This window comes from Ochotona princeps, chromosome 2, assembly GCF_030435755.1.
Source record: "Ochotona princeps isolate mOchPri1 chromosome 2, mOchPri1.hap1, whole genome shotgun sequence".
NCBI classification, from domain to species: Eukaryota; Metazoa; Chordata; class Mammalia; order Lagomorpha; family Ochotonidae; genus Ochotona; species Ochotona princeps.
The window spans coordinates 159,437,825-159,450,555 of record NC_080833.1 but is presented as its reverse complement, the minus strand read 5'-3'; the positions used below and the strand labels follow the sequence as shown (position 1 = coordinate 159,450,555).

General features: G+C 51.2%; 1 protein-coding gene across 5 annotated transcripts in view; it reads right to left on the bottom strand.

The window, feature by feature from the left end:
• The window catches only part of SUCO (SUN domain containing ossification factor), a 74,377-nt gene extending 63,074 nt beyond the window's left edge, over window positions 1-11,303 (bottom strand). For all 5 annotated transcript variants that reach the window (XM_058660675.1, XM_058660677.1, XM_058660676.1 and 2 more), the window contains exon 1: window positions 10,954-11,303. In XM_058660675.1, coding sequence (XP_058516658.1) covers window positions 10,954-11,015 — 62 coding nt within the window. In that variant the 5' untranslated portion in view covers window positions 11,016-11,303. The remainder of the gene's footprint in view (window positions 1-10,953) is intronic.
• Between the last annotated feature and the right edge of the window lie 1,428 nt (window positions 11,304-12,731).

Sequence of the window (12,731 nt, the reverse complement as noted above, 5' to 3'; positions counted from 1 at the left end):
AAAGGGCAGAGTGGTTAAAGTAATAATGAAAACTGTGGTTTCTAAATATTATTGTCTGGAAATTTGGAAATAATTTGCAGAAATTCTATAAAGTATTTAAAGATTTGTGGGAAATGGGTGAGCAGTGTGGAAGCCCTGTGGTCAAACACTGGTAATAAAACAAGATGAAAAGGTCACTGGGTTTACAAAGCCCTTGTTTAAAAAGCACTGAAATACTTTAGCAAAAGACAGGCATTTTTCTGGACCTATTCTTTTCTTGTCAGGTTGCTTCATCTACCTGCTAGTAAGAACACACTGAGCCTGCTTTCAACGCGGCTCCTCCACAGCCCAAGGGGAAGGCACACGGAATCACACACCTCACTCAAGAAAGGTCTAATTCTGGTGCAATAGTTCTGATCTTTAATACTGATTCTGATACAGGGCAGGACTAGAATTCTCTTAGCTTAAATATCCAACATACCAAATTCTACCAAAGAACCGTTTCACTAAATTGACACCGAGCCCTGACAAGGCAGTGAGTTCTGCCTTTACATCCTGCCCCCCATCCCCTTAATTATCTGCAGGGGCTCGATGCTCAGCTTCAACAGCAAGGATTCGCTGGAGGAGAACTCCAGCCTAGCTCTTACCTGGACTCAAGCCTACATTTGCAAAGACTTATTCGCCTCTAACCGCGCCTTCATCATTCGAACTCTGACAACACTTGCATTTCTTTGTGAACACTACAGATTCTCTAGGTTGTGCAAGTCCCACAAAAACCTCTTTTACTCTCTTTGAATTCTGTTTGACACATTCATAAGTTTACACCCTAGAATCGATTCACGTAACAATAATGTGATCTAAGAAAGCTGCTGGTGTGTATGTAGTGCCTGCCAGAATCTGGCACAAGGGACAGCACCCAAGGGGTCTTTGCAAGTATCTCAGGACATGGAACCAGCTGGAGAGGTAAGGCAGACCCACCTGCTCTAAATCCTCGCTAGGTTCTACCCTGTGCCCATCACTGCCAGCGTGCCAGCCTGTCTCCAAAGCAGATCGTTTACTTGCTCAGAAGTCTCTAGAACAAACCTCAACTATTCCAGTTTCTTTTTTTTTTTTAAAGATTTATTCATTTTATTACTGCCAGATATACAAAGAGGAGGAGAGACAGAGAGGAAGATCTTCCGTCCGATGATTCACTCCCCAAGTGAGCCGCAACGGGCCAATGTGCACTGATCCAAAGCCAGGAACCTGGAACCTCTTCCGGGTCTCCCACACTGGTGCAGTGTCCCAATGCATTGGGCCGTCCTCAACTGCTTTCCCAGGCCACAAGCAGGGAGCTGGATGGGAAGTGGAGCTGCCGGGATTAGAACCGGCGCCCATATGGGATCCCGGGGCTTTCAAGGCGAGGACTTTAGCCGCTAGGTCACGCCGCCAGGCCCATATTCCAATTTCTTTATAGTACCCATCGCCCCAACTTTTTCTATGAAATGCATCTAGCATAATGATATGAAGACAACATTCTTGGAGGAGCATTTTCTTTGCAAACATGTCCTACCTAGTACTACAGCTTAACCTGCAAAATCCACCATCTCCAAGTTCTCTCAGGCTTTCTCCTCAGGCTTGCTTCCTTAGTTATCACCACTATCACGTACATTGGCAAGTACCATCTTCCCACTGCAGGCAGGCGGGCAGGCAGGCAGAGAGAGAGGCAGGCACACACACACAGAGAGATGGCAGGCAGGCAGAGAGAGAGGCAGGCACCGAGAGAGAGAGAAAGAGAGAGAGAGAGAGAGAGAGAGAGACGGGCAGGCAGGCAGGCAGGCACAGAGACAGGCAGGCACACAGAGAGAGAGACATGGGCAGGCAGGCAGGCACGCACAGAGAGAGAGAGAGAGACTGGCAGGCAGGCACAGAGAGAGAGAGAGGCAGGCACACACACAGAGGCAGGCACACACACACACACACACACACAGAGGCAGGCAGGCACACACACACACACACACACACACACAGGCAGGCAGAGAGAGAAGCAGGCACACACACAGAGGCAGGCAGGCAGACACAGAGACAGGCAGGCACACACACAGGCAAGCGCACACACACATAGGCAGGCACAAACACACAGGCAGGCACTCACACAGACATACACACACAGAGGCAGACACACACACACACACACACAGAAGCAAGCACACACAGGCAGGCACACATACACACATGCAGACAGGAAAACACACAGGCAGGCAGAGACACACACACAATACATATTAGCAACAGGATATATCATGTTTCAGTTCATGAAGCACCTGTCCTCGCAAAAAGTTTCTTAACTATATGTTAATTCTCTTGAATCCAAAACTTCTCAGGCAACGTCAGTCCTACTTTTTCCTTTCTGTAAGTATCCACTATAAAATTCAGCTTTGTTCACTAACATTCTAATCGGCTCTCTTACAATGTTGCAGAAAAGGGCTCGGCGGTGTGGCCTAGTGGCTAAGGTCCTCGCCTTGATCCCATATGGCCGCTGGTTCTAATCCCAGCAGCTCCACTTCCTCTCTGTCTCTCCTCCTCTCAGTATATCTGACTTTGTAATAAAAAATAAAATAAATCTTTAAAAAAAAAATGTTGCAGAAAAAAAAGTCTCAGAGTTCATCTTAACCAGTAATATTAGCTTGAATGCACTGGGACAGAACAACCAAATAAGAATCACTGGCATGTGTATTTATTTTTATAAAATCATATGAATAATTCTAATGTCCATTCCTTCCTGGGGCAATCCAGACACTCCCGTTTTCAGATGAGAAAACTGATCCACAGAGAAACGTAGCAGCCTCTGCCAGTGCCATGCGGTGATTAAAGAGGCGCAGTCTTGGGATGTGGCCTACTTCAGGTTCGGGCTCTGTTGCTCACCAGCTCTGGTCCATGCCTCTGCTCGCCCTTCTCCTTAAAGTGCGATATCCATCTTAAAGACTAAGGAGCTCAGAGAACACACACTAACCACGAGCGGGGTTCAACCTGCGCTCACTGTGAGTAACGGGAAGGGCGGCCACCAAGCCCTGAGTCTTACCATTGCGCCACATCTGTACAGGTATTGTGACAACCAAACTCAAGGCCCTTGCTTCTCCTGGATCCCTCATCACACAAATACATACCGAGTAACCAGACAGATTTTCAATTAATGGATTCTTATTTCTGAGCTGACACCGAGGCCTTCCTACTTCTCAGTGAGCTACCAAGGCATTCGAACCACATGATTAATAAAACTGACATGACAGCAATTAATACGAAAAGGTATTGATGTAAATACAGACTAGAAATACTACAGCACAACACAAATCTGGCCTAGGGTCTATGCGCCATGTTAATACTATAAAAGTTCTCTAGCAAAGCTGCGTGCCTTTTATAGAAAATGCAAAACAATTTTAACTAGCATTTATTATAAAAATAGAGTTCTCAAAGAAAACAAAACCCCCAGAAAACATCTGCATTTCTGAAAAAAGTTCACCCCAAGGGCTTTAGCTTCTTACTTGCAAATACTCAAAAGCAACTTCCTTTTCCTCTGCGACATGAGCAATTTTACTTATTGAAATGACTTTAAAACATGACCTTGGAAAAACACAGATGAACACATTGGCACTAAAGTAGGATTTAAAAAGTCAGTAATCACGCTTCAAATGATGGGTGTTTCTCTCAGTTCTGCATAAATTGCTACACAAAAGCATTACATACATGTAAATGTTTCCCCCAAAAACTGCTGGAGAATAAGCAGTTAAACGCTTCGCTTCTCTCTTCCCTTCCACTAGTAACTGTAGATACCAACTCATTTCTCCATTCAGATTGCTGAGAAAAGTGAAAGACTCATTTACAAGAAACACTGCTGAAAGATAATTAAGGGCTAATACCTCTTGCTTTTTCTACTGTTAGCCAAATCTACCATCAGCTTCCAATCCAACCTATTTCCAATCATTTAATAACCTAAGCAAACATGAGTTGCATCTAGCTCTTCCAAAAACAACTTCAATATAGGAAAAGATGATTTGGCAGCAGCACATTTGGCATACCACTCTAGACACTGCCTCGGTGCCCACAGCCCACACTGGGCTGCCAGGAGTCAGGCTCCACCGCCGCTTTCAGCTCCCCACTCTACACACCCTGGAAAACAACACGACACCTCAAGGATGTGGGTCCCTGTCACCAAGTCCACACCGATACATGGACCCCAGCTTCGGCTTCTCCCAGTTGAGGCGGTTGTGAACATTTGAGAAACAAATTGGCAGCCAAAGGATCAATAATATTTCTCTTTCTGTCTCTATGTTTCAAGAAATTAAAAATAAGTAAAAAACAAAGGAAAGAATCGAAAACAAAATAAAACTATTTGCCATCTTTTATTGGATTCAAGTTATTTTGTGTTTAAATAAAAATAAGCAAAAACAAAAGTAAAATGGGAAACTAGAAAAAAATCATTTGCCATCTTTATTGGATGTAAGTTTTACACAAAGATGTCATGCCAATTTCAAGAACTTTTTCCCCTTAAGGGAAGCTGGCTTCATCAAATTTGTCCAAAGGGATCTGACACCATTTGTAATGACACATTACCTCTTACCCTCTAGTTTGAAAAGCATATCTCAAAGCAAAGATGAACTTCTTGCTCAAACTCTTTCATAATAAATTTCACTTAAAAAAAATATTAAAAGCCATCAAAAAATTTGAAAGAAGGGATTCTGAATGCTATTTCACTCAGAAAAAAAGCACAAATTGTCTCCTTGGAAAGACAGAAGCAGAAAACAGGTAAAAATGTTCTCAAAATTAAAGATAGAGTAGGGAATTTCAGTGTTTCTGGTCATTCTTTCAAAAAAGAAAAAACAGTTTACATATCAACGATTAAGAAATCAGAGAAAAAGCAACAGAAACAGAAAAGCAAAATCACAAACCAGCAAATAAATCTCCACAAAGAAAACTACTCCCAACCTCAGACAGACCAGCACGTGGGTCCAGACATGTCCACGACCCGGCAGGACACCACCGAGGGCTCCCCACCAGCCCACTCGGGTCCGGACACGTCCACGCCCCACCAGGACACCACCGAGGGCTCCCCACAGGCCCACACGCCTCCACAATCAAAGATGCTTGACAGGGCCCAGCGGCGTGGCCTAGCGGCTAAAGTCCTCGCCTTGAAAGCCCCAGGATCCCATATGGGCGCCGGTTCTAATCCCGGCAGCTCCACTTCCCATCCAGCTCCCTGCTTGTGGCCTGGGAAAGCAGTCGAGGACGGCCCAATGCATTGGGGCCCTGCACCCGCGTGGGAGACCTGGAAGAGGTTCCAGGTTCCCGGCATCGGATCGGCGCGCATCTGCCTGTTGCGGCTCACTTGGGGAGTGAATCATCGGACGGAAGATCTTCCTCTCTGTCTCTCCTCCTCTGTGTATATCTGGCAGTAATAAAATGAATAAATCTTTAAAAAAAAAAAAAGATGCTTGACTCGGCTCTCCACTTCCCTCACTCACCCGCAGGACAATCGGGTCCCTACAAACCCTAGCTACAGCCTGCTCCTCTTCCGTTCCTCTCCACATCTGTTCTACAGAAATGCTCCCTTGGCCTGAAACATAGTTCTCCATCTTAAACTATAGGTGCCACCAACCATTTTATGAATGGAAACTGAGGCTCACAGAAATCATTCACCTAGGGGCACATAGTTAGTATGATAGAATAGTAACGATGTAAATCCATTGATATTCAAGACTTGTTTTTTACATTATTTATTTTATTTGAAAGGCACAGAGACACACAGAAAGAAATCTTCCACCTGCTGGTTCACTTTCCAAACAGCCACAACAGCCTAGGCTACACCAGGCCCAAGTCAGGATGCAGGAACTCAAGCTAGGTCTGCTATGAGGGCGGCATGACACCAAGTACTTGGGACATCGTGTGCTGCTTTTGCAGGCATATCAGCAGGAAGTGGATCAGAGGCACAGGAACCCCACGGGATGCCAGCAGAGGCTTACCCCACCGCATCACCCTCAAGGGCTGACCCTTTATTACCTCTGTATTTGCCAAATGTATGAGAAGTGTTTAAATGTCAAATTCTTCTCCTTAGTCTACATATGAGCTTCTCCAAGATGATCTTTTTGGGGTACAGAAAGGACTGGTTTCTTTTTAAAAATAAAATAAGCTTCTTAATAAGGATTCATACTTGCTCTGAAGGCATGCTGGGCACTCATTGGCAAGGGCTAGGGAAGAATCCCCAGGCAAGTACACAAACCAGGATTAACTCCCAGCACGCCATAACTCACCACCGTCGACCCGCACACTGTTAAGTAGACTTAAAAGTTACTTAAACTAAAATGAATCTCAACATAAGAAGTTCCTTTCTAAAAATTCTGGAGGCAGACCCCTGGCCCCATGATTAAGGCACAGCCTGGACGCCTGTGACACCTGTTGGACAGCCTGAGACCAACGCCAGGCTCCACTGACAATTCCAGTTTCTCACTCACTGACCCTGCATATCACAAGTCACGACTCTAGGCCCTAGACCCCCAACACACACACACCCTGAGTGGCACAGGTCACGGCTCCAGTCCCAGGACCCCCAACACACACACACCGAGTGCCACAGGTCAGGACTCCAGTCCCAGGATCCCAACACATACTTATCCTGAGTGCCACAGGTCACAACTCTAGTCCCTGGATCCCCAACACACCCACCCTGAGTGCCACAGGTCACGGCTCCAGTCCCAGGATCCCGACACGCAACCAACCTGAGTGCCACAGGTTACGGCTCAGTCCTGAACCCCCAACATTCACGCACCCTGAGTAGCACAGGTCACAGCTCAGTTCCTGGACCCCCAACACGCATCCACCCTGAGCATCACAGGACACAACCCTAGTCCCTGGATCCCCAACACACACCCACCCTGAGTGCCACAGGTCACAGTTAGAGTTCCTGGACCCCCAATATTCACCCACCCTGAGTGTCACAGGTCATGACTGGAGTCCCTGCACCCCCAACACGCACCCATCCTGAGTAGCACAGGACACAGCACCAGTCCTGGAGCCCCTACATCCAGTCACCCCAACTGTCACAGGACAAGGCTGGAGTCCCTGGACCTCCAACACGTACCCACCCTGAGTGGCACAGGACAAGGCTGGAGTCCCTGGACCCGCAACACGCACCCACCCTAAGTGGCACAGGACAACGCTGGAGTCCCTGGACCCCTAACACGCACCCACCCTGAGTGGCACAGGACAAGGCTGGAGTCCCTGGACCTCTGACACTCCAGTGAGAAACCTGTCCTGATTCCTGGGCTTCTGGCGTCAGCCTTGCACTCCTGACTGTGGCAGGCATCTGAAGGGTCAAACAGGGATAAAGACCACTCTCTCTCTGTCTCTGTCTTCTCTGTCTCTCTGTCTCTCTGCCATACAACCCTCATTAATAATAATAATGACGGCAAAAGGATAGCACGAAGAAAGCATATTTGCTTGCTCAGCTTTCCTAAACACCTGGAATGTGTAACCGATCAGGTAACACCACACTAGCCCACCCACATCACACACACAGCGCGGCCCACTGTGAGGAAGACACATTCCCAACACCCACTGACCAAAGCACAGATCCCACCTGCCTCCCCTCCAGGATAGCCCACACTTACAGTGTGCTGCGGGCAGAGCACGTGGCCCGCCAGCACCAGGAGCTGCTGTACCCTAATGCAAACAGGTCGCCCTGCAGGGGACTGAAGACCAGGGACAGGAGATAATGCTAGACAGCTGTGGTCACCAAGTCAGGACGAGGGGTTGGAGGGGCAGAGGTGCAGTCACCGGCAGAACCAAGAACCAAGACTAGGAAAAGAAAAGCAGACAGAATGCCAAGAGCTTCTGAGAACTGGAAAAGTCAGAATCGTGCTCTCCCCTCGAAGGTCCGAGAAGGACCTGGCCCTGTGACCCCCTAACTTCAACCAGGGAGCTCTGACTTTCGGCCCCCTGAAAAGGAAGACAACATACACATATCAGTCGAAGACATTAAATTTACAACAATTTCTGAGAGCAACAGGAAACTAACACAGAGCATTCCCAGGATCTAAGACTTCCAGCGTTAGCTCTAGGGTCACACATCTTGGTGCACAGTGCGCAAAAGCAAAGTGTCTGCTGGTTGCTCGGGTGAGGAAACACTCAGTAAGACCCCCTTAGTGTTTTGCAAAGATCTGTTATTTGCTATCTCATTCTGTCCTTCTAACAAGTCTGTGAGGCATGAACAGCTCCATTTTCCGGTGTTGATGAAACAAAGTTCGAACTAAGGTTCCAGGAAGCAATGCAGCAAGTTGAAGAAAAAGATCTCCCAAGTAGTGGCCAGGACCTCACGCACAGGCCTGTGGACCACCGTCGGATAAGGGCAGGACTCAGGGGCCTGGGCTCGAAGCGCCCACCCTCAACAGCCACTTCCCCACGGCCAAGGGCCTCGGCCTCTCCTTCACCTGTCAGACACAGTTACTAACAGTGCCCACTTGAGAGCTGCACAGAGTGAGGCCCTGGCAGGTGGCAAGTGCTGTTCTCAACAGCTCCCACCTGATCCTGCGGGTTTGTGTTTACAAGTCCGCACAACATGACCAAGATCACACACACTCTGCAAGAGGGAAAACAGAAATCCCATGGACAGGATTCTGTTCCTAGGGAGATACCCAAGGTTAGTATTCTAGAATGGAAAGGCAGAAGCAAGGTGCAGACATAATCAAGCTGCATCAAGTTATGCCTTTATTAATAATAAGGATGGAGGAAATCAGATACCAGAACACTATAGTATAAACACACAGCATTCATTCGGTACAACAGAAAAGGGTCCAAATATTTGGGAGCAATTTCTAAATGGTAAGTCAAGCCAGAGGACCTGATCCGCTCTTTCAGAGCCCTGTGGTCTGCCTCTAGAAGAGCTCCATTAGACCTGTACTACAGCAAACAGGTGATGCTCTGGTTATGTCCATGACACAATTCCAACTTCCAAAACCCCGGAAAGACAGCCCTCTCCCTGGTCCTCACTGGCCCGGACCTGTCTCCCATCTCACAATCACATACAAGAAAGCCTCCAGGCCCAGAGCTGTTTCATACTTTCATTTTCTAACTTGGCTCAAGACACACTAGTAACTTCTCCAGCTGAGAGTCGCTAACCCAACCTCATGACTGCCACCAGCCCTGCACCGACGGTCTTCTTCCCACGGGTCACATTTCCTCATTCCTGCTAAGGAAAAACACAGAGAAAAAGCTTCTACGGAAAAGTAGCCTGAAAAGTCCCGAAACTGAAACAAGTGTGATTTACAAATTACAATTTACAAATGACTTTTAAAATCACATTCCAGGGCTGGATTTAGCTCAACCTCCGGCCACCGGTTCATGACACACGTGAGGGCAGCCAGTTCCCGAGGTGCGGAGGGACATCCTCCTCCAAGTACGAGCAAGGCCAAAGGAGAAACCGGAGTAGGCCAGACCCAGAGAGGTGAAGGTGAAGACGAGATTCCAGTATCTTATCTATAAAAACTTGGAGCAGCAAGCAGGCTCCTCTGCCAGAAGCATGTCTTGGACTCAACGCAATGGTCTTCCTTAGCAAAGGGCTGGGGTGAAGCCGCAGCCGGCATCGCGGCTCCCGCGGGGTGGTTCTGTTCTTCTCCCTGCTGCTCCACTTCCGGCCCCTGCAAAGGCACCCCTGGCGCCCGCATGGGGAACCTGCGAGAGCCTCTGGCCCCTGGCTTGAGCCTGCTCCAGCCCTGGCCCTCGCGATCCTTCAGGGAGTGAACCAGCCGATGCAAGATTTCTCTCTCTGTAACTCTGTGAATCAATCAATCAATCTTAAATAAAAAGTAGAAGAGGGCTGTGGGATGATGATGATGGCTTTACTAAACTGGGCTCAGAAAGTTGGACGAAAGTTCCCCTAAAAGTTGTATCATCTTTCCGAGCCAAATCCCTTAGGCAGGCAAGTGCTGTGTTTTCCCTTTGTTTATGGCTGACTTTTACACGAGCAACAATTCTAAAACGTTTTGGCCTTAGGAACCCTTTAGTCACCCATACCTACGAAAGAGCCATTGGCTCTTTGCAGAAGCCACAATTTTTTAATAGAATCTAGAGCAAATCGCTTTGGCTGAAGAAACGTTTTTTCGGTCATCAAACGCCAGGTATCGCGACAGAGATTCCCTGGAGACCAGAGCGGCTTCTCCAGCTCCTCCGACTGGCACTCCTTCCGCTCACTAGCCCACCTGGCTTCTCCAAAGGCCAGGGCGGCCTGGGACCAACAGAAACTCCATCAAGTTTTCGGGGTGGCCACTCTGGTCAGCTTCACAGCGTTCAGCTGCTGCACACCCCGACAGCTGAGAGCCCGCGGCGCGCCCCAGGCCCGAGGTGCGGCCAGGCACATCCTGGAAGCCCAGTCTGCCCTCCGCTGCGCCCCGAGGACCACCCCGGGGACCACCCGACAGCTGAGAGCCCAGGGCGCGCCCCAGGCCCGAGGTGCGGCCAGGTACGTCCGGGGAGCCCAGGCGCCCCGAGGACCACCCCGAGGACCACCCCACAGCTGAGAGCCCAGGGCGCGCCCCAGGCCCGAGGTGCGGCCAGGTACGTCCGGGGAGCCCAGGCGCCCCGAGGACCACCCCGGGGACCCCGACAGCTGAGAGCCCAGGGCGCGCTCCAGGCCCGAGGGGCGGCCAAGCACGTCCGGGGAGCCCAGGCGCCCCGTAGACCACCCCGGGGACCCCGACAGCTGAGAGCCCACGGCGCGCCCCAGGCCCGAGGTGCGGCCAGGCACGTCCGGGGAGCCCAGGCACCCCGTAGACCACCCCGGGGACCCCGACAGCTGAGAGCCCAGGGCGCGCCCCAGGCCCGAGGGGCGGCCAGGCACGTCCGGGGAGCCCCGGCTGCCCTCCGCTGCGCCCCGAGGACCACCCCGGGGACCCCGCAGCCCACCTGCCGCCCCGCACACCGGGACGGGGGTGTGCCCGGGCCACTCACCAGACGAGCGAGCACAGCGAGAGGCAGGAGAGCAGGGCCAAGGCCCGCCGGTACCGCTTCATCTTCTCCTCCTTCTTCCCCCCGCCACAGGGCGGCACATCCTCCCGGCAGCCGCCGCCGCCGAGGCCAAGATGGAGGAGCCGCAGCGGCAGCACGACGGCCGAGCGCCCCGGCCGCCCTCTCGGCCAGGACGGCGGGGCCTCCCTCGGACGCCGCGGCCGCCCCGCCCGCCCCGTGCTGCCGGCCGCCAACGGCCGCCGCGCCCTCGCCGCGCACAGCCAATGGCCGGCCTGGCCGCGCCGCCCCTCACGCCGCCGCGCTGGAAGCGGCCGCGTCAGCCGGGGCCCCGGGCGCCAGCTCCCGACCAGGCCGCGCGCGGGCCACGCCCCCGGGGGCGGGGCGGCCACGCCTCCGGCGCACGCCGCAAGCGCGCTCGGCCCCCTGGGAGTTGTAGTTTGCCCGCCGGAGCCTGACTGGCTGCAGCCAGGCCCGCTGGAAGGCACGGGTGTCTGATGGAGAAGTGTGTGGTCTGGCTTCCCTCTCTCCTCGCGCAACGGCCTACAACGACGGGAAACCGCTCCAAGAGGATGTAAAAGGCGGTTTTCCCGTGCGGTGGGAGGAAAGGGGCGTGCTAGGATTGGCTCGCGGGGGCTCTCTCCTTTGACACACCCAGAACCTCGCTGCCCGCCGCATTCCTCGGCAGACGTGGTCAGGGTGCAGCGCCCCGCTCAGGGCTTCGAGCTTTGGGCTCTGTGTGCAGGGGATGGACATGCCAGCCGACGTCCCCCGGGCCTGGTGGCCGTGGCAGCTGCCCTGCACCGCTGCACCTGCCGGCGTGGTCCTGTCCCCGGGCCGGAATTCCCAGCTCCTGACCGCTTCCGCTCCCAGGTGCGAACAGGGCCTGAAGCGCAGTGGCCTAGGGAAGACACCTGAACCCCCGCCCACCCGCCTGCCGCTTGATTCTGAGCTGTTTAATTTCTTCTGGAGCCTTCCAAACGGAATCGCTGATGTCCATCCCCAGGGAACCGAAGGGTTCGCAGTGTAATCCTGGAACCTCAGTCAGTGTATGTTAGAAGTTCTAAGAAGGGAATTGGGGTTTTACAAGGATTCATCCTGAATCGCTTTTTCTGGCAATGCTTGGCTAACAGTTCCAGTTATCTGTTGAGTGAGCGTAAGGGCCTTTTATCCCCATTGCCCACTGCGGGAGGCAAGTCTGCACCCCCACGAGTGACGTTAAGGGAAAGGCAAGGGACGTTAAGGGAAGGACGGGAATTACATTATCATGCTGGGTGCGCTTTCGTCTTATTCCAGGCACAGCATTATTTGGGACAGGTGTCTTGTGCCAGTCAGTCCTCAGGAGATGTAAACCAAGGTAGCGCTCTTGGAGCACACGCACGTGTCTGCCTGGGAAGTTGGCAAATGTTCTCTCATCTCCCAGACACAGGACCACAACTGTTCTGCTGAGACCCTGAAATGGTCATTATAACGTATTACTTATTCCTTTTTCATTTCCTGTAGTTGAAGCTTTGTTAACACTACCAGGATAAGGTTGCCTTTTTTTTTTTAATCTTTCTAATTATTATTCAGTCAGTAGCTTTCCCTATTTCAATCCATAAATATTCTTTTCTGGCTTTATGTGTGTGGCTTCAAGTTAGGTTTCAATCCTTGACTCCTTTGTGCTTTTCCATTTTTCTCTTGAATAACTTAAGTTCTCAGTTATACTGTTGACTGCTAGCTCTGAAATCAGTCTCTCCCACTCGGGTAGTTGGAGCCCAGTC